The sequence below is a fragment of the Gouania willdenowi genome, chromosome 1 (assembly GCF_900634775.1).
Source record: "Gouania willdenowi chromosome 1, fGouWil2.1, whole genome shotgun sequence".
Lineage (NCBI taxonomy): Eukaryota > Metazoa > Chordata > Actinopteri > Blenniiformes > Gobiesocidae > Gouania > Gouania willdenowi.
Genome location: NC_041044.1, coordinates 26,684,378 through 26,705,079, shown reverse-complemented (window position 1 = coordinate 26,705,079; position 20,702 = coordinate 26,684,378). Strand labels below are relative to the sequence as shown.

Genomic DNA, 20,702 nt, shown 5'->3' with positions numbered 1-20,702 from the left:
TAAAATATTATCCACAAACTTTTAGTATTTGATGTCTGTATGAGATGCTCAATTTGTCTACACTTATGGCTACAGATCATCTTGTGGGACTGTGGTCAAATTGCCATCACATTAAATTGTTGTTATTGCTGTGATTCACTGCCCTTAATCTGAACTTTCCACATAAAGTTACCGCAGCAGTGCTGACACAGCCACCACCAGAAGAAACACAGTAAACAGGAAACGAGAAACGGATATACAGTACTGAATATATCAACAGAGCAATGTCCTACTATGACCTCCTGATGTATCTTTACAGGGACACATTTTCACACCTTCACGATGTTGCCAGGGCTCCTCTGATGGTGTGAAAACTGTGACGATGGTGGACTGTTAGCACAACGTTGTTTGGAAGGTTTTACTCCAGTGATTATCTAATCCTCGATATCTGTTAAATCTGTATATGTTTATGAGGCTTGAGGCCTGAGTGAGTCATTTTGGCCTTATTGCATGATAGACTCCTTACCAGTATCCTGTCTTTAACACAGGGGTCATCAACCTGGTGCCCGTGGGCACCAAGTAGCCCGCATGGAGCATGTGAGGGGCCCTTATGAGCTCTAGTCACCAATGAGCTCCATCTAAAATCTGATTTGATTTCCATGTTGAAACGTCAACATTTCCTACCTTTTTAAGTTACTGCTAGCCTTCCTTATTATTTTACCCTCTAATTAAAGTGAAACCATGAAAATGTAGTATTTAAGAAATGCTTTTCAAACTGGTAGCTCTTTGGACTATATAGTGCAGATGAATTAGCTCACAGGTTAAAGGTTACATACTGTATCATGCTATTTTTCACCCATCTCCATTTGTTCTAAGAACCCCAAAAACATAGTATTTGAGGTTTTTGCTCACCTTCGTGGGCGTGTCTGTTTACATGTCAATCACGGCAGAGAGCTTCCTGGAGGCGGGGCTTCTCCAGCTCAGTGCCGCGTCAAATTTGTCATCAAAGTGGGAACACGTCATCAAATTGGAGCGAGGTGTTTGGGCTCACCCTGCAGTAAGAAAGGAGCAAATCACCCTCTACCTAACGATTGAGGGAATCAATAAAAAAAAACTTTGGCCATGTGTATGAAGCACAAACAGCACTTTATGATGTTTAAAGCACAGAAAAGTCAATTTAGCTTAACATGGGCCCTTTAAGAAAGGTTGGTAACCTCTGCTATAACAGGGCCAACACATCACACACACACAGACACACACACACACACACACGCACACACACGCACAGACACACACACACACACACACACACACACGCCATGAATTAACCCTAAATAGTGTTAGTAATCCTGCATGGTGTTGGTGGTCTTTTAGTGCAGATTAAGTTGCTTTTATAAAAGTATGGCTTGAACCTTTTTGTCAAAAAGGGTTTTCACTGTGCAACAACCCAACAGAGAGTGACCTCTTCATTGTAATTAATGGAGCAATAGTCATCTGTTACCAAAGGCATGATGATGATGAATATTGGTTGCTCAGTGAATGCCCGCTAAGGGGATCAAGATAAACTGCCCTGGGATGTAATGGCAAAGGAGATTAGCTTCATGAATGTCCATCTGACAAATCCACAGAGATTATATGATGCTGTCATGTTACAGTAACAGGAGGTGGACCCTAGACGCAGCTTTCCACCTCACATCATTAAGAATCTTGACCTTCAAATGGTTTCTCCCACATTAATGGTTTGGCATACTATTCCAGACTGGGAGTCCTTATCAAGTCACTGTGCTGTTAATCTACTGAGGTACGTGGGTCTGACTTCTGGGTCAAAACTCAGTGGAGGAGCTGAAAGTTTCTTCTGTAGCAGGGTGCTGTTGTTCAGCCTTACAACTTCATTATTTATCAAGCCAGGGAACTAACGCTAATCTAGTTAGTTAGTCTTCTATTTTGGCCTTTTTTTTAAATAACGTGTTCTCTTAATTTTGGATTTGTTTTCTGAATTTACAAAAAATTGAAAGGTTAGTTGCCCTTTTACCTCCTGGCCTCTTGCTTGTGGGGAATAAAATGAAAGTCCTCAATTTACATCTTTCTGCACTTTCACAAATCAACATGCAGCCAATGTGACGACACTGCAGAAACCCCGAACAAAAGCGCTCCTGTGTTTTTAACCTCCTGGTTTAATCTTTACAATAATTCATTAAACATGTTTTTTTTTCTCCTAACCTGTTTATTCTCATCTTCTACCCATCAGTAACACTCAGCCATCATCTCAGTCTTTATCTAAATGCCTTCAGCTTGACAAATGTTCCCATTAAATGGCTTGATATAAACACATTTGTCAGTTTGGGATTTGTTTAAATCATGGATGTAACTGACAATTGCATTATGTCCCACTGTTATAATCATCAATTTACCTTTAAGAGATACCAAAGGTCAGATAATGGAAGGGATGGAGTGAGAGGGGGGAATGATACAGGGAGAAAGAAAGAGAGAGAGAGCGATGTCACCTAAGAGGAAGTGAGGCTGCCTGCGTCAATGGTGCAATCATTAGGAAGAGTTGGTGTCGTGTGCTCTGTGAGTCAGCACTTAGAGCTGAACTGGACGCCAGACACACACACACACACACACAATGTGTGTTGTATCAGTGGTGGATTGTAGAAAAGCTGATTTAATCCCTTTACATTTAAAAATGTGTTAAACTTTGTTGAGTTTGTGATGTATTGACATTTCTGCATCATTCTCATTTATTGTGGCATATTAGCAGAAAAAACACATCAGGACATTTTTTAGGGAAAAAGTAAGGGCATGATAGCTGCATCTTCATTAATCATGTACCATGTGAGGCAAGTTGAACAAACAGCACAGCTTATATTGCTTTCGGACCACAGCTGAGAGAGAAGGAGTTCTACTTGCAAGCAGTTCTTATAACCTAAAGCATCCAATATAGAAACCATGGCAATAACAAGGGGATGAATTAGACCAGGTGTCAAACACAAGGCCTGGGGGCCAAATCCTGCCCTTTAGAACATCATTTTGTAAATTACCAACTAATTCAGTTGTAGATAGCTCAGGTCCTCCAAAAACAAAAAAAATCAATTAAAATCCAGAATATTTGCACGGCTCAGTTTTCCAGTTCTTATATCTCATGACGGCAGTCCTTTTAAAAGGGAAATTTTTGAAGGAACTCTCAACTTTCCCTAAATCTGACAAATTTTCCTCAAAATATTCCTCAAAATTTCCCCAAATTTGCAAAATCTGGGACATTTAAGTGAAGATCCTGTAGGGACTGATATACTCACATACTTTATCATTTATACGTGGAAATACAAACAAACCAGGGCACATTAATACGGTGGCTGGCAAGTGTCAGGTGAATGCATTTACAGAAACAAACACAAATGCAAACAGGTCACAACACGAATGCAAATGTTGAATTTCTTCTTTTTCCCACAAAAAATATGTGGCCCATTTAAGGTCAAACTGGTCAGTATTTGGCCCCTGAACTAAAATGAGTTTGACTCCCCTGAATAACAGCTAAATATACGTAATTCTCATGTTTCTATGTTTGTTTATTAGTTTACCTAAACCACAAACATTTTCAATGATCAGATTTTCTATTTGATTGCTGTTTCCTATATGTGAGAGGCGAGCTGTCATTGAACTAGCTCAATGCTATTTGCTCTCAATAAAACTAGAGGCAGACCCTGGTTCAGACAGTTATTTGGGACAGAACAAAACAGAAGGCAGTGTAGTTCAATAATCATGGTGAAACTCGCTTCAGCACTGATTTTACAGACTGAGGTGATAGTTGTCACAAGACCTTAATGCTGACAGAGTAGCAGCGGTCGTTAGAGGAAGGAGAGGATGTGCAAGCTGAGGCCAGGAATACATTATGGCTCGACAAGTCTTGGCAGAAATCCAGAAGGCAAACTGTGGCTACGACTTGGAACGAGCATGGACAGTTGAAATGTAGAGGACTAAAGGCTAATTCGTAAGCCATGTACATGTGGTAGATTTCCATACAGACCTATTAAGTAGTCATGCAGGAAGCCACGCTTCAGTACATAAAAGGATTAATTAAAGGTAGGAGAGAATGAGGGCAGAGAAAAACACCCACTGATGAAGGCATTTATACCACAGAAAATAAAAAGACGAGATCAACCCAAAACATGGACCTGACCTCATGAGAGATACAGTCCCTGTCTTCATGCTTTAGATCTTCAGGCTCCGAGCATGAGTGGAATTTTTTCTACTGCTGAAAAGCTTTGTTTATTGCTCCTTGGCTAATCCACACTAATAGAGATGCACTTAGTTTTAAGTGCACTGTGCTCCCAAAAGGAATAACAGATACTTTAAATGTTTACCTAATCCCATTCTGCAAACCCTGTCTAGGAAAGTTAAGAAGGTTTTTAAAAAAAACTTTCCAGGCAGAAGAATCTTTGGAACCATGTGACACATGTTGTTGTCAGACACACATTAGCATCATAAATGAAAGAAGATGCTGTTTTTTTAAAATCATTAATGGAGTGAATCTTAATGCTCGTTGGCCATTTGTCAGCATGTTACACGTTTACATTGTCTTAACCTCTCATCCAACCCTTAGATGCTAAATGTATATTGTTAAAACTAACTAAAATGTGAAATAATTGTCCTTTTTGGTTTATTTATTTATAGCAAAGGCAATGTTTGGCAAAGTTATGTGTCAGTGTGATGCCAGCAACCCCTGATGTTTTTATGAAAGTGTTTGCCGCGCTGTGTGATTGTGTGTTAATGGCTCAAAGAACATTATGGCCTGTGAGCGGATAATTACCTTTGAATGCTTTTGGACCAGTCATAATGAATTTAACCTTTCGGAAGTGTGTAGGCTTTATTACCGATGGGGGTGTAAAGGTTGCTGTTAGGTCTGCTGGTGTTGGTCTATTTAACTTTGTAGGTCTTTTGTTTTTATTTTATCCAGGTACTGTGTTGTGTTATGATGCAGGGAGCGATGATGAAAAAAATCACTTTATAATGGTTTTGCTACAGCGTTGTACATCCCTTTAGCCTCATTCAAAGGGCCAAAGTTGACAAAGTTGTGTTTCCTCCCTCTTTTGTTATCTCACATTTTGTTAAAAGTCAACTCAAAACGGGCGAGTTCGATTTTGCCCGGCAGTTGACGTCACTCCTCCTACTGACAACCCTCTCTCCTTCTAACATGTACGTAATACATGCATTTAAGAATGTGAGCTCCTCCCTTTCCAACTATCTTACAGCTAAAATAAACACTGACGTTTAATATAGATTATATATTAGGGATGGGCGATATTGACAAGTAAATTTATCCAGATAATTTCTAGTATTTATCACAATAATGATAAAAATCACAATAAATAAAAACTATAAATAAAAAAAATTCACAACTTAGTGTAAACAGGTTCCTTACAAACACAAATAAATCTGAATACATCAACACTAGACACATTTAAAAAGGCTACAATATCTGCTGAGTCAGACAGCTCATGAGCTGATATTTTATGGAATATATTTGTGCATGTGGATCACTATTAGTGTTATTGTATGTAATTCATTTATTTCTTCATTTGAAATAAAATTATAAAAAAAAGCACATTAAAAGCACAAATAACTTCAATAGTGTTTTTGTGACATGTTTAGCTTTTATTCTTCCATACAAGTGTTAAATCTAACCATAAACAAACTGGTGGCTCTCTGTGGCTTTATGACAGTAAGACGTGTTTATTTACTTGGTCTATTATTTCTTATATGGAGTGGTTAGTGTTAGTACTTAGCTCAGTCTGTGTGTCAGTGTGTTAGCTTAGCATAGTTAGCTTTAGTTGAGTTTCCAGTTCATAATCGTTGCTGCGGGTTCATTTCTGTCCCCGTGTTTGTGGAACTTTGGGTGGATCTGACGGAGGAACTTGAATCGGTTCACTTTGTTGGATGGTTATCTGGTTTTACCCAAGTAGCGGCTCGTGTTGTATCGCAGCATAGTTGCTTCTGGTAGCCGTGATGAACACCTCACACACACACAGACGGCGGTGTGCGCGGGGGGCAGTGGCGGTTCACGCCGTGCAGAGCTTCTGTAAACAATGTTCCGCTCCAGAGAATAATAAGTTGTTGACAACAAACGGGGAAGTTTTGGCCCATGGAACCATTTATTTGGGGCATTCTTGGCTAAATTGAGGGACAAATTGCGAGACTTGAGGGACTTGCTTATTTCCGACATGGGAATTTATCGTTTATATCGAGGATGACATATTCTGAATGTTTTTGACGATAAATTATAAACGATAAAATATCGCACATTCTTAATATATATTATACTTTATTGCCATATATGTAAATGGAAACTGTACTACTGGACGCCCAAGCTGCACTACTTTTTCTGCTGCCGATCGTGTTGGGAGTCACTGCTTGGAGCCACGGCCATTGTTCACACACATCAGCTGTTAGCACTCCGTGCTAATGCCACACCAGCCTATGCAGCGAGACCCGACATCGCTTGTGAACTGAGGAGGAAACGATGGGAATGTTTACAGATTCATGGCTCACAGCGCTAACAATGAACTGGGTTGTGGAATTGGATGGCTTCCAACTTTTACACCGTGACGGACGACGAAAGAGCGGGAAGCGGAAAGGAGAGAGTCTGGCTGTGTTTGTGTGCGGAAAGGAGGAGCTGCTGCTGCTCTGGTTCTGCAGTAACGTGCGCACACTTTTCTGACTCAAAATCTCAATAGCTGCTTAAATAGCCATGTATTTTACTGTAATGTACAGTTTTTGGGCTGGAAACAATAACAAGAGTGTGTGCAGAGCAAAAGATAATTGCTAGTGATCGCTGTTGTGTGTGGACTCAGAGTCTACAGACAAGCCTATTCATGAATATGCATAAGTAGGCCGCGAATCAGCCCGTTTTGAGAATTGTTCTGAAAGTGGCTTTTCAGAGGGCTAAAACTCCAGAAAAAAAAGCATCATACTGACCTTTAAATGTATAGTATTGGGGGTTCTTTACATTTACATTTAAGGACATACAGGTATCGGTAGGTTCAAGTAATTTTGTCTATATAACTGCTTACATGCTTTGTCATAAGTTATCTATTGTTTTCTTTGGTTTCAGCTTTGGAATAATGAATCATAAATGCCTGACATCAAGACGACAATAAGTTCAAGCCAAAGTTTCTATGTCAATATTGATAATAATAATAATAATGGCTTGGATTTATATCGCGCTTCTTTCGCATGTTCTCAATGATCAGGTTTTTTTTTTTTTTTGGTGCTGCAGACATCTCTCGGTTCATCTGAGATGATTTTAAATTGGCTCTCACACACATTAGGATAAAAAAATATGAGTCTTTAAGACAGTGGGGTATATCTCCAGCCACTGGTGACCCTGAATATAATAATTGTTATAGATGATGGATTGGATACAGTCTTGTGTTATTTGAGACGTTTGCAGACATGGATCTTACAAAGCCTGCAGTAATCAGACTACATGATCTATTCTTAGCTTTGACATACAGTAGCTGCTCTGAGCTTTTTGAAAAGTTCTTGCGAGCGTACTATTTTTTAAGTGTCAACTGAAGTGGGCTGGTAATCGGAGGGTCATCGGTTCAAATCCAACCTGGGCCTTTAGTGTAGGATGTTAAAAAAGTTTGCTAAATGAAATTGTAGAATTTAATCGGAGGCTATAACTCTACATATTTAAGAGTCTTTGAGTAAAAAACTTTATAATATGGTCACCTAACTTCTATTTTGGTCATTTATAGATTATTTATTTAGTTTGCTGACTTGTGGACATAATACAAATTGCAGCCTCCTTGGATAAATACTGTAAATGTCATCATTTATAATAATTTTTTTTCTGTTCACTGCAAGTCTTTGTTTAAACTTATTTTATTTTCTCGAAGATCTCTTAGAGTCATTGCTTATCCCCCACATCCCCTCCCTTTTTTGTTTTAACCCTTATTTCATACTCAATTTGGTGCTGTCTGATTATTTCTGGTAAACTCATTGAAGATGTTATTTATTTTGCACATTTTATTTTGTTGCATTTGTCTCAGAGTCTCTAATACAGTGGTCGCCAACCCGTCGATCGCGATCGATCGACCGGTCGATCTTTGAAACGTTCCCTGTCGATCGCTTCTCCCGTGTATGACAGTGTGTGATTCCCGGGGCACCTCATCCACACAGTTGCTCCGGTCAGAGAGCACACAGCCACAGCATGACAACAGTGATGAACTGTTCATTAGTTCACTGATGTAAAGGATAAACAATGTGATGAGATGGTATTTTCCTCATGAGCGCCGAAACATTTGCGGGGTGACAGAGAATATTTTCGCCCGTACATTCCTCGGTCCGGACCCCTTAGCGGCCGAACACAACGGTGTTAAAAACAATAGCTGCCTGTTTAGATGCCTGAACAAAACCACCGGAACACAAATGAAACAGGAAATGTATAATAATCGCAAAAAATAAATACAAAAATCACACAAATACATTATTGCTGATTAATGTTCACTTTTGCAAGCGCACTGCTTCTTTCTGTTTCTGGCGATCCAGAACACAATGTTGTAAAAAACAATAGCTGCCCGTTTAGATGCCTGAACAAAACCACCGTAAAAAAATGAAACATAGAAAATGTATAATAATCGCAAAAAAACCAAACAAACAGACAAACAAAAAACACAAATACATTATGACTGATTGTTTCTGTCGATCCAGTCCTTGTATTTTTTCAGCGTAGCAGGCACATTTAATCGGCCAATAGGATCAAATGATACGGCCAGTTTATTATGCTAGCTACAGATAGCAATTTGTCATTATTTTTTAATGTTGGACCAAAGCATTTAATGTATTTCAAATAAAGTTAGCCTGAATAAAAAGCATGAAAGTGGAAGTAAAATCCATTTATTTTGTTTTTTTTAACACTTCAGTGGGTAGATCTTGCCACCAAGGTGGAGGTCAGGGATCTTGGGCTTGAAAAGGTTGGAGACCACTACAAGTGTTTTCTTACACGTAAACTGAAGCACCGCTCCTCATCTACAACATCTGTCAAGAGCTTGGCAAGAACGTTTTCTAGAGCAGCCTGCAGTCACCGTGCATTGTCCAAGTTGGAATCCTCTAACTTGTCTAAGTACCTTACGTGTATAATCATTAAAATAATAAATGTCTAAGCACCTGCTCTGCCACTAAGTAGTTGCTAGCAGCTGCGTAACCATCTTACTGCATTCCACTTCCCTGAACAGGTTTTATGCGCAGGTTTTTGATTTGATCAAGCCTTAAATCTGGTCCTGTCAGCCAGTACCTTGGAAGTCAAATACATTTTTCAGTTTTATTATGTCCAATATGAGCACATGCTCATATCCTGTGATATAAAGACCTTTTTACACCTTCTGCTTCCCACACTCCTGTTCCTATCCCTTTATGCTGCTGGTCTTATTACATGTTTTGCGATTGCCTGCGCGCCAAAAATATTTTGCAGCCCACAACCCACTTATTTGCTTTGCACCTCTAGACTAACTGGGCACGACACGGCTGACACCATCACTTCACCCTCACATGTAAAAAGATGTGTCACACTCGCAGCTTGCTCGTCAGCTTTAATGGCTGTCAACTGAAGGCCCACACAACACCAGCATACATGATTGACCCCACTGAATCATACTGTATTTGTGTGACAGCACTGCACACTTCTCCTCTATAGCTCCAACGTACACAGATCAGGCCCAAATGATGGATTACATGGTGGATTATGATGGATTATAAATCGGACAGTCACATTAAAACACACACACACAAACACTCTTACCTTGTTCGTCTCAGCAGACTGAGTCACACTATTGTGATCCGCCGATGTTTGAGATTTGGTATTTGTTAAAGTATTTTTTTCAGTCAGAAACGGCTCCAGCTGATGCACCGTCACTGTTTGTTGGACACAAGTTGTCTTTTTCTTGCTCTAAACTCCTTTTTTTTTTTTTTTTTTTTTTTTTTTAAACGAACAGTTGGAGACGTCATTGCTTGTCTTTCCTGAGTGAAGTCCAAAGCCTGTTGCTATGGTGACCATTTGCATCCTAGCTTCCTTTCTGTCATTTGCTTTATTTTACTTTCTATTAGCACCAGTCAGTTTGGATCGACTAAACTAACAGAAATATGTCCCTTGCTGACATCCAAGATAGTTTACTGATCCCAATCAGTTTCCCCCACACCACAGCCATCGAAAGAGTTAGCCTTAGTAATAAGGCACTGCTTGTGTAGGTGTAAACTATGACAAATAACGCCCTTGTAAAAAAAAAAAAATGAAATTGAACTTGGTAGAAGTATCGTTTATTTATATTATATTTTAACAGTTTTTAATCTCATTTGAATTTGAGCAATTGGAGCAAATCTAATCTACATTTTTGCCCTGTCACATTACGGCCCTCAAAAGTGAACCCTATTGCAGACAAGTTAGTATATTGTTATGGATTTTTTGTTCAGATTCATGGTAAGAGAGAGAGAAAGCTTTGAGTACATTCAGCATGATTACATGCTAAAAGCTGCACATAAGGCTCAAACACAGTGAGTTTGTGATGTACAGAAGCGAAATAAATGCACTATTTCCTCCCAGGTTGTCTCAGGACCTCAACCACTTTACAGCTGAGTAGTTATACAAGGAGACAACTGTAAAGATTAAAGTTTGTGTGAGAGACAGAAAAGGAAAGAGTAGCAAAAGAAGTTGCAACTTCTAGAACTATTATTTTAATGCTAAATAAGCTTTAAAATGATAGCTTTATTTATATAAATATACATTACAGGGGGATTTTGTAATTTTTTATATTGCTTAAAATATAAATCTTAATTTCTATTGATCTGCCGTACCTCAATAAAATACAATCTTACTGTCATCAGTGCTGTGGGATATTTTTGGATTACCTGCATATTTTCATTGCGCTGCTCAATAACTTTATTGCAATTGATGATCAATGATTCCACTGTTGTCCTGTCCCACGCTCACAAGTTAGCTTTTTTTAATCAACATGCAGTAGCAATATGAAGCCAGTAGTGTGTCTGTCGTGTCAGAATGGAGACAGTTAGTGGCCAAAAGTGGAAAAAAATCTATTTGGCGATATATCGCAATATTACGGCGCAGCTTGTGTTTTTTCAATAAAATATAAAAAGAAAGTACTAACTTTCTGCATTTATTTATTGTTCTAGGCATATACCTCAGTTAAGTTGCACTAAAGTCATGTTGCACTAAAGTCAAAGTTGGTTTAAAAGCCACAGGCAGATTGTATGTTATTTTTTTATTTTAAGTTGTTGGCACACAGCACGTGTAAAGTAAATGTTTTGAGTGTAAAATATGCCAATAAAATATATTTCATACATAATGTTCTCATGAAGATGTACAAATTTACAGATTAGTTGTTTCTTTAGTCATATATTAAAAAAAAAAAAATTGCATATTGGGATATATCGTATCATATTGTGACCTATGTATCGGGATATGAATCGTATCGCCAGATGCCATGTACACACCCCGATTGGACACCATATTTAAATGTGTTGCTCAATGTTTGTAATTTGAAGCTGGATTTTGGAGGGTGAAAAATGTATGAAAGTCACACAACCTGTGAAATATTTTAGCTCCATTGTTGGTATCTAACAGAAAATGAGAACATTGGTAAATTTACCTCTAGTTTATATTCATATAAAACTATCATCCAAGATGAGATGTTATACTTTCTACCAGTTCTGTCTCTGTCATATGTCTGCTTCACATTTGCTGTGAAAATCAATCAGAAAGGCTTTTAGTCTGACCTTTTTGCAGTGACTGGCAGCAAGAATAGCGGATAAAGAGCAGAGCTCTTATTTAACCTTTTTACTGCAGAGACGCTTTGAGCAAGATGCCCTTCTCCAGCATTCACTTAAGATAATAATGTTTTAGCACAATGGCTTCTGGCTTTAGAGAAATATTTGAATGCTGTTTCCTTGGTGGGTTTCCATTCTGTGTGTGTTTAGGGAATTTATTCTCCTCAATACAGGTTAAAAATTGAATGCTGTAGTTAATGGTTATGTAGATTAAAACTGCTAGAAGAATCATGGAATATGAGAAAAGTAAAGAGTACAACTAAACCCATTTGTCAAGGACAATTGTGTTTACACTTACTAAACACTTTTCAGGTATACTTGATCAACTGCAGGTTAATTTAAGTAACCAGTCAATGTACAATGTGACTGTGAATGTATTCACATGCATACCACATCCTGCTTTGAATCATTGTTTCATTTGCTAATTGTTGAAAAACCACAGTTTACATGTAAAGTCTTCCTGTCCTGCTCCTTATGACCAGTACGTACTTCCGACTGTGTTTCATGCCCTTTCACACCCCTTATATCATCTTGAACTGATAATATTGGGTCCTTACACAGTTCTGCATCCCTGTTTAGTAGATCCTAATCAAATTAATCATGTTATGGCTGTAGTGAAAAGGGAGATATGCATCAAAGATGTGCAGCTCATTAATCTGTCGTAACTTTGTTATCCCCTCATGTCAATATTATCCAAGGCTTTTCAAGCCAATAAGCCATATATATATATATATACACAGTATGCGGGCACCAGGTAGCCTGCATGGACCCTATGAGGGGCCCTCAGGAGCTCTAGTCACCAATGAGCTCCATCTAAAATCTGACTTACTTTCTCGGATTCAAACTCACAAAGTTAAATACAGACGACAGATGTTGTTATTAGTTATATTAGTGATATACTTAGTAAAGATAAATACTGCTGCACGTGATAACGTTTTAGTATTAAATTTACCATCCTTAAGTGTTTATTTTCACGGAAACATTGTGACAAATGTCTTTAAATGTTGCAGATTTGGTGTATGGATTGCAGTATGTTATATATAATATTATGATATAAATAAAATATATATCTTAAAAAGCGGAAGGTGGATTTTACATGTTTTACGATTATTTAAACATTGTTTGTTTGTAGCTAGTAAAATAGCAATTTTTTTATGAAATGTAGAAAATGAAACAATTGAATAAATTAGTAGAAATAAAGTGTTAAAGCATGTTAAAACATATGCATTTCTGACCTTTTTAAGTGCCTCATTATCTTACACTTTAATTGAAGTCAAACTGTCAAACTCGGCCCTTTGGACTATACAGTACCTATGAAGTTGCTCACAGTTTAAGAAAGTTGGTGAGCCCAGAATTAGACTGTGTACATACAGTGAGAAGATAAATACGATATTGTTTGGCTGCCTAAGTAGACTCAGTTCAGTCAGACAGTCAGAGTACGGCAGTAGAAGAAGGAAAGTATACAGTATGTGTTGTTTTATCCCTTCCCCCTTCGTCACCCCTCTGTTCTCATTTCCTGAGAACTGAAGCGAAGATATAGTGTGAAGTCACTTGCAGCGTGCTGTCCAAAGCTAATGCATTTTCCTTAAATATTTAAATATGCTCCTCGTCTGTTCTGCAAGGTTGAGTACAAAATCCTTTTTAACCAGCATCAGTAGAGGCACACTGGCACTAATGAATTCCTGACATGGTTCTGATGTCTCAGAGCTTTAGAAATATAGAAAATACGCCAAAGAAAACGGAGAAGATCGAGATGTGGAAACAATCTGTGTGCTACAAGAAAGGAAGACAATTAATGGATGTGGATTTTGGGGGTATTTGAAGTTCTTTGCTGTTTGCTTTTGTGTGACAGGGCTTTATTTATTTATTTCAAAGCATTAAGCTTTGAACGACTGCTCCTCCTGCACAGATGCACTGCAGCATGTGGGCTGATGCAACCAGGAGCAAACTGTTTGTCAGATGTAGTCCCGCTCTGCAATATCTATATTCTAACCTAACTCACACTCCTGTGAAGCATAGAAAATAAAAAAGCATAAATTCAGACTTCATAAGCTGTTATGTAAGACACATTAACCAATGTCTGTGTTCTCCTTCAAACTGTCGACCAGCGATGGCGCCAGTATCAGTCTTTATGGCTCTATCATTTTAGTCCTTCATCATGGTCAGTCGTGGTCCTCCTCATCCCTCACTCCAGCCATTATATTCCACAGCAGCAGCCATCATGGGGAAAGGGGAAATTAAAAAATCTTTGTTGCTTTGCGGCTGTCCCTGGTGGAAAATCTCATATCAATAAAGTCCTGTTTTATGTCCCGACACGCGTGTGCACACGCATACAAAGGGCGATAAAACGCACTTACACACACATATATCTTACTATTTATTCACAGTGTGACAAAAAAAAGCACATCAATAAAAGCATGTTTTTGAAGTTATTACTTTTGGGCTCTCTAAGATGCTGGTGGTTACCTGTCACCAGGAGATTGATATTAGAAGAATATTGTCCCACTTTATTTATTTATTTTATTTATGTTTTGTCTCTGTTCCAGTTGCAGAACCAGTAACCGCAAAAGCCTCATTCTGACCAGTACATCCCCCACCCTGCCACGGCCACACTCTCCACTGCCAGGTCACATAGGTGAGTGTAGAGTTAATGTAATGGTAACTTATTACAGTATATAGGTATTTATTCAGATAGGGTATTTATGGTTTCTTGTTCTGGTCATGATTCTGATTTTTTAACATCAAGAAATATTTGTCTGACTTCTTCTTTCTTGTCTGTTTTCCACATTTCACTGCCCATATGTATTTAATCAGGAAGCAGTCCTTTGGACAGCCCCCGCAACTTCTCACCAAGCGGACCAGCTCACTTCTCCTTCGCCTCGTCTCGGAGGTTGGTATCACACAGTGTTTTTGCATAAATCACATATAAAATGATGAAAGTGTGTTTGAATCGAGTGAAATCCTGCCCAAATTATTTTGAAACACAAGCACAAGAAAACAGTCCGTGCAACTCCACAGGGAAGATTCCTTCGCTCATTCACACGATTCTGACTAAAGCTGCTGCTGAAGCTGTTTTCTGTCCTTAACTGCTCCCCACTAGATGAAGCCAGTAAGGCATTTGGGACTTTGCCCAAATAGTGTGTCCCCCCATCACTCACAGAGAAAGTGTCAGACACAGTGTTGGCTGCAGAAAGCCCCAGGCAGAAGACAAAGGCTTGGAGCTAAAGCGTGATGGGATGGATTGAAAGCAACTGAGAGAAGTAGAAGTGCTCGAGTAGACACGTGTCAAACCCGCAGGCCCACACTGGTCGATCAGAGAATCTCATTTAGTTTATAGTTTACAAAGTTTCCCAAACAACAAAGCAAACAGGACAACACAACCTTAATCACCTGGTTCCTTAGATCAGTGTTTCTCAAATGGGGGTACGCCCTAGGGGTACATGACGACACTACAGGGGATACTTGAGAGAGAGAGAGAGAGTGGAAAATTAACAAATAAAGTGTCAGTTTTTGTCCCACACCAGGCGTGAGATGGCCAAAAATGAATTAATCCATGAATTAATCTATTCAGGAGCCACTAAATCAGTGTTTTTCAACCTTGGGGTTGGGACCCCATGTGCGGTCACCTGGAATTTAAATGGTGTCACCTGAAATTTCAGAAAAATTAAGATAGATTTTTTAAATGTTTTTCTATACTTTCACTTAGTGAAATATAAATCTAGTTGAACTAAAATTCAGTAAAAAAAAATATCTGAGTTTAAACATGATCAAATCGTGGATTAGTGTTTTGTGACACCGTGTGTGTGTGTTCATTATCATCTGGAGCAAAATTGGTTCAAAATGACAACATTAAATAGCAAAAGTGCAAAACAAAAGTAAAGATTTAAACACTTTTATAAGGTTATACTTTTCAGAATTGGCCCACTTGAGATCAAACCAGGATTCCTTTCAGTTTCAACAATTTCACTTTGACCTGCTTAGACAAACTAATTAAAACATTTTTTTTTTCTTAAGTTTTAGATCATAAATCTAACATCTATTTTACTTTGTCCTTTGTTTTCTTTTTTCCTCTCAGAGCTGATGGTCGTAGATGGTCGTTGGCCTCTCTGCCCTCCTCAGGATATGGCACCAATACTCCAAGTTCAACGGTAAGTTTAAGCAGAAAGAATGGATAGATAGATAGTAGGGATGCAACGATTCACTCAACTCCCGATACGATTCGATTCACGATACTTGGTTCACGATACGATTCTCTCACGATTTATGTTACAAAATGGGACTGTAGACAAATTTTTTTTGGGGAAAAAAACTAGAAAATACTGTACTATTTTCCTTGTATTTTTTATTGTCAAAAGAATTCCTTGATAAATTATTCAAAACAATGCAATTTAACTAAAAATAAATCTTGAATTAAATAAATAAAGGAATAATACAAATGAAAATGAAGCCTATTAATTTAAATTCTGGTTCTATAATAAACAATGCAAAACTGCATAATAGTTCTTTTTCTTTTAAAAGTGCAACTGAAAATGTATTTTGTGCCTTAACAATTGGACTTTAAAAAAAAACCGTGATTGCACTGATTTACGTCATATTTGTTTGGACCAGCAGAGGGCGCTGGTAACACAGTGGTCGGTTGGCATGCAGATATCTTGCAGTGAAGAAGAGATGCTATGCTAGCAGACAGAGCTAATAGAAAAACGTGACTTTTACAGATATTAAAGTAATATTACAGATATTCTTTCGCTGCTAAAGGGGTAATGAATCATTTATTAACATATTTAAGAGTAGAAGGCGGCCAGAAAGAAAGTATTAGCAGACTCCGCCCGCCGCCAACACTTGTGGCTGGTTAAAAAAAGTACTGCGATTCAATTTTCAGAAAATCGATATCAACCGTGATACCTATGAATCGATTTTTAACTGCCTTACGATTAATCGTTACATCCCTAATAGATCGATAGATAGATTGATAGATAGATACTGTAGATAGATAGATACTGTAGATAGAGAGATAGATAGATAGATAGATAGATAGATAGATAGATACTGTAGATAGATAGATAGATAGATAGATAGATAGATAGATAGATAGATAGATAGATAGATAGCTTTTATTTCAGACTTGGAGTCCATGAAAACAATGCAAACAAACAAACAAACACAAAAACACATATAAAAAAGTTCTTACAGTCAAATTTTAAAAGGCACTTATACCAGTGCATCCAGAGTTGAAAATCTTTACTTAGTTCTAGCAACAGGATTACGGACTTTCACTTACAATGCAATAATAGTAACTAGGAGATCTTTGCAAACTAACTGATCTAATGCTATTTAAAAATGCAGGTTTAGAATCATTACGGGAGCTGTAAATCTTTGTGTCATTTTAAAAATATGAAACCCAGTGTTTTTCTCATAACCATAGCATCCACTGTCCATACACTGGAGCTAATAGGCTTGCAAAATTAACCTTTCTTCAGCTTAATCTGTCATACTGATTCTTCATGTGAAGCTTGAGGCCTTCTTTGAATTGAAAAATTGATTAGTTTCAGCGAGAACGTGACAGTGAATCGTGCACACAAACTACACCTTCAGACACAAGATTCACTGTCACTAACCAAACGGAGTCTCTGCCTCCTGATAAACCAGTGAAGCCGCTGCTTGCAAAACCTAATTTGGACAATCCTGACAGGGCTTCTGAACCTCAGTCTGACAACCTGTCAACATTGTCTGGAAATAAGGGGAATCATTGGAAAGATTGTAAAAAAGGTAAAGGCTGTGCTGTAGACGGACAAGCTGAGGCAGACTAAATCATAGATTACTTTCCTCCTCATAGTTTGAACAACAACACCCCTGAGGAACAGGTGATGCTAAAACCACTTAATGCTAAAACCTGAGTAATATATCCCAAAAGGAAAATCCTTCTCTCTGTGAACCGAAACCTGACGCTGTTACATAAACAACAAAAGATGACACGTCTCACAACCCAGAGAGTCTTACAGAGGTTCTATGCTCAGATAGCGAAGACAGAAATGTCTCCACAATGGAAAATGAAATGGTCCTCCATTCTAAAACCGCTGGAGCTGATTAACAAAGAACTTACATTACAGTTCTACAGTGGTCCAGTTAACAAACAATATTTAGCACACAAACGGGACCAAGAAGTCCTCAAAAGGTGAACGCTTGCATGGTTGACTTAAAGCAGCTGGAAATGTCCAACCTCAAACTGTCTCTGGTCCAGTCCCAGCAAAACCTGAAAGACATGCAGAGCCAGTGGGATAAAGACAAAACCAGAGAACTGGATCTCAATGATCAACTGGAGGAGGAAATGACCAACCCCAAACCCTGGAACATTCTTTAAAAAGACTTTAAGGAGCTAAAGAAGCAGTTGGCGAAAGAAAAAGATACTCATGGTTTAACAAAACCAAACCAATCTGCTTACTAAACGCCAAGAAGAAGAAATCTCCATCCTTAGAGATTTACGTACATGTCTTTCTGGAAGAGTTTTTATTTTTGAAAAAGAAAAAAATTATTGTGTATGTAGAAAAATATAAAAAATTGGTCCATATTGCCTGATGAACACACCATTTTGGTAATTGGATGCATCTTTGAGCTTTTGTCTGCGTCTTTCTGAAAGAAAGAAGAAACACTCCTCAGGTTGATTGATTTTATGTCGCATGTATTTAATGAAGAGGCACAAACCTGTAATGTGCCTTTGCGCTCAGAAAACGTGTTGAAATAACAAAAGTGGATTAACAATAAAAAGTATCTCCAGTGTGCTATAATCTTTGCTCTGGAATTTCAATTTCTCAGCGTTTGATCAGCTTTCATCAAGAGAATTGATCCGTTTTCAGGCTATTGTTCAAAGGCCTGTTTACTGTGAAAGCAAATGTTGAATATTAGGCATGTCTGTTGCCTGTAACTGGAAAAGGACAGTCAACAATGCTTTTTCCTTTTGTAATGAAAGATGAACGTATGGAGCGTGTTTGCATGTTTCATACACAGTGCCACAGAAAGGAAACAGATGGGAAAACAAAGTACAGCCCCCACGCTTTGTTTTCTCTCCAGTGTGCAGTAAAGATGACTTAGAGAGCCCCTGTGGTACAACATGATGTCGCTGCATTGAGCTTCATTGAATCGAGAAAAATACAAACTGAAGCGTCTTAGGGAGTTAAGTTGGTTTATGAGGAATTCATTTCATGAGAAATGTATTCCCTTTTCAGCAGTGAAATATCACATCGCTATAAACTTTTAGTGGGTTTAATTCTGCCTTTTACACAAGAAATGGGACTCATTTGGATGATAATGTAATTTCCTTTTTTATTTTTTTGTTGTTTAGCATCTAGAAAATTAAGATAACTGTATAGAGCTGCAGTTTAGAATTTTCAATAAACACTGATGGGACTTAGGTAGATTTGTGTGATTTGCATTTATTTTTTAGTGTTTATTGGCAAATATTGCATTGCTCATGAATCGCTGCTCTAAAACTGTTTTGATGCCGTGAAATAAATGCATGGAACACATTCAGTAAAATACACAAACACAAATACACAGACTTGCACTGTTTTGAATCTACAACTGGCTGATTTTGGGGAGCAATTACAATAAAACTTTCCAGAGCGAGGAACGTGCATCACGTTTAACACAGGGCTAAAAATATCTTCAATCAGTTGCAAAAGACATGGTTGACCTAATTTATCTGATCCTAGTCTTTGAGAACTTTGTGTAAAATGTGGAGCCGGATAAATGCAGCGAAAAGTAAAAGTCTGAATTTCGACCTTGAAGCCCAAACTCCTCTTACTACTACTACTCTACTTTCAGTGAATCCCCAGAGAGGCAGAGCTGGATAATAGCAAAGGCCTTCAGCGACAAATAAAGGAAAGTGTGGGCAGAAATAAAAGGGGATTTGTTGCAGAGGGGCTTTAAAGGTTTTCTCAATTTTCTGAGTGATGTTTGGAGCTTAACAGGCCGCTCAGAAAAAGGAACGATGCAAAGATCATTTGGTAAATACTTCATTTGAGAAATGGATGTTGATGCACACGTTGCTCAGGTTGCATCTCTTTCACTTCAACACTTCCTATCATTCATCAATCACCTTACCCTGCTGCATATGGAGAAAAACATCCACCTGGTGAGTCATTGATTTCTAGCTGTTGGTTGCTGATGAGGACGGCTGCTTCTTTGTACCATCATCACTCCTCCTCCTCCTCCTCCTCCTCCCCCGTCCCTTCAGTTTCCACCGTTTCACGACTTCTCGCATGAACGATTACGCGCCTGATTAGCTACAGGAGACTCTTGCACACTGGATACAACAGACCAAAAGAACAAGATGTGTGTGGAGGACTTCCTGCATTAAGCAGGAGACATGAACCCAAGTTATTCAGTGTAATGCACTTTGAAGTTAAGTCAAAGATGAAATATGTATGATTGTAGCTGAAGTAACACTGCAAGGTGTCAGGATTTTCCAATTCCTAAACTTTTAGTTGAAACTAGTTCGACTTCAGGGCTGTTTTTATAGTTTTAAGAAGTCCTCTCATTAAATCTGAGGGATTCTATGTTGTCTGAACTTCAAAGCGAGTGTGAGCAAGCAGAACCATGGAACAGACCAGTGTTTCTCCTTCTTTTTTCTGTTTCTTAAATCACTGACACCAAAATTATTAAATCTTGCAACAACAAAAAAAGTCAATCTTTCAACAGCACTTTTTTTTGTCCATTTATCTTCCTCACAGGGAGATGATCTGTGTACATGTGCTTTGTCAGATTTAAAAATTCAGCATCAGATGTTTTAAATTAATTTTCTCAAAACTGGTCAAAGCTAATCTCCTGGCTCACTGTGCTTTATGAAAATTATAATTTCCTGTTACATTTTAATGTGTTTCAGATTACTC

At 38.2% G+C, this 20,702-nt stretch overlaps 1 protein-coding gene across 5 annotated transcripts in view; it reads left to right on the top strand.

The window, feature by feature from the left end:
• mast1a (microtubule associated serine/threonine kinase 1a) overlaps positions 1-20,702 on the top strand; it is an 89,910-nt gene that overhangs the window by 32,744 nt on the left and 36,464 nt on the right. For all 5 annotated transcript variants that reach the window (XM_028443048.1, XM_028443056.1, XM_028443073.1 and 2 more), the window contains 3 exons: positions 14,364-14,452; positions 14,632-14,707; positions 15,893-15,965. In XM_028443048.1, the coding sequence (XP_028298849.1) occupies positions 14,364-14,452; positions 14,632-14,707; positions 15,893-15,965 (238 nt within the window). The remainder of the gene's footprint in view (positions 1-14,363; positions 14,453-14,631; positions 14,708-15,892; positions 15,966-20,702) is intronic.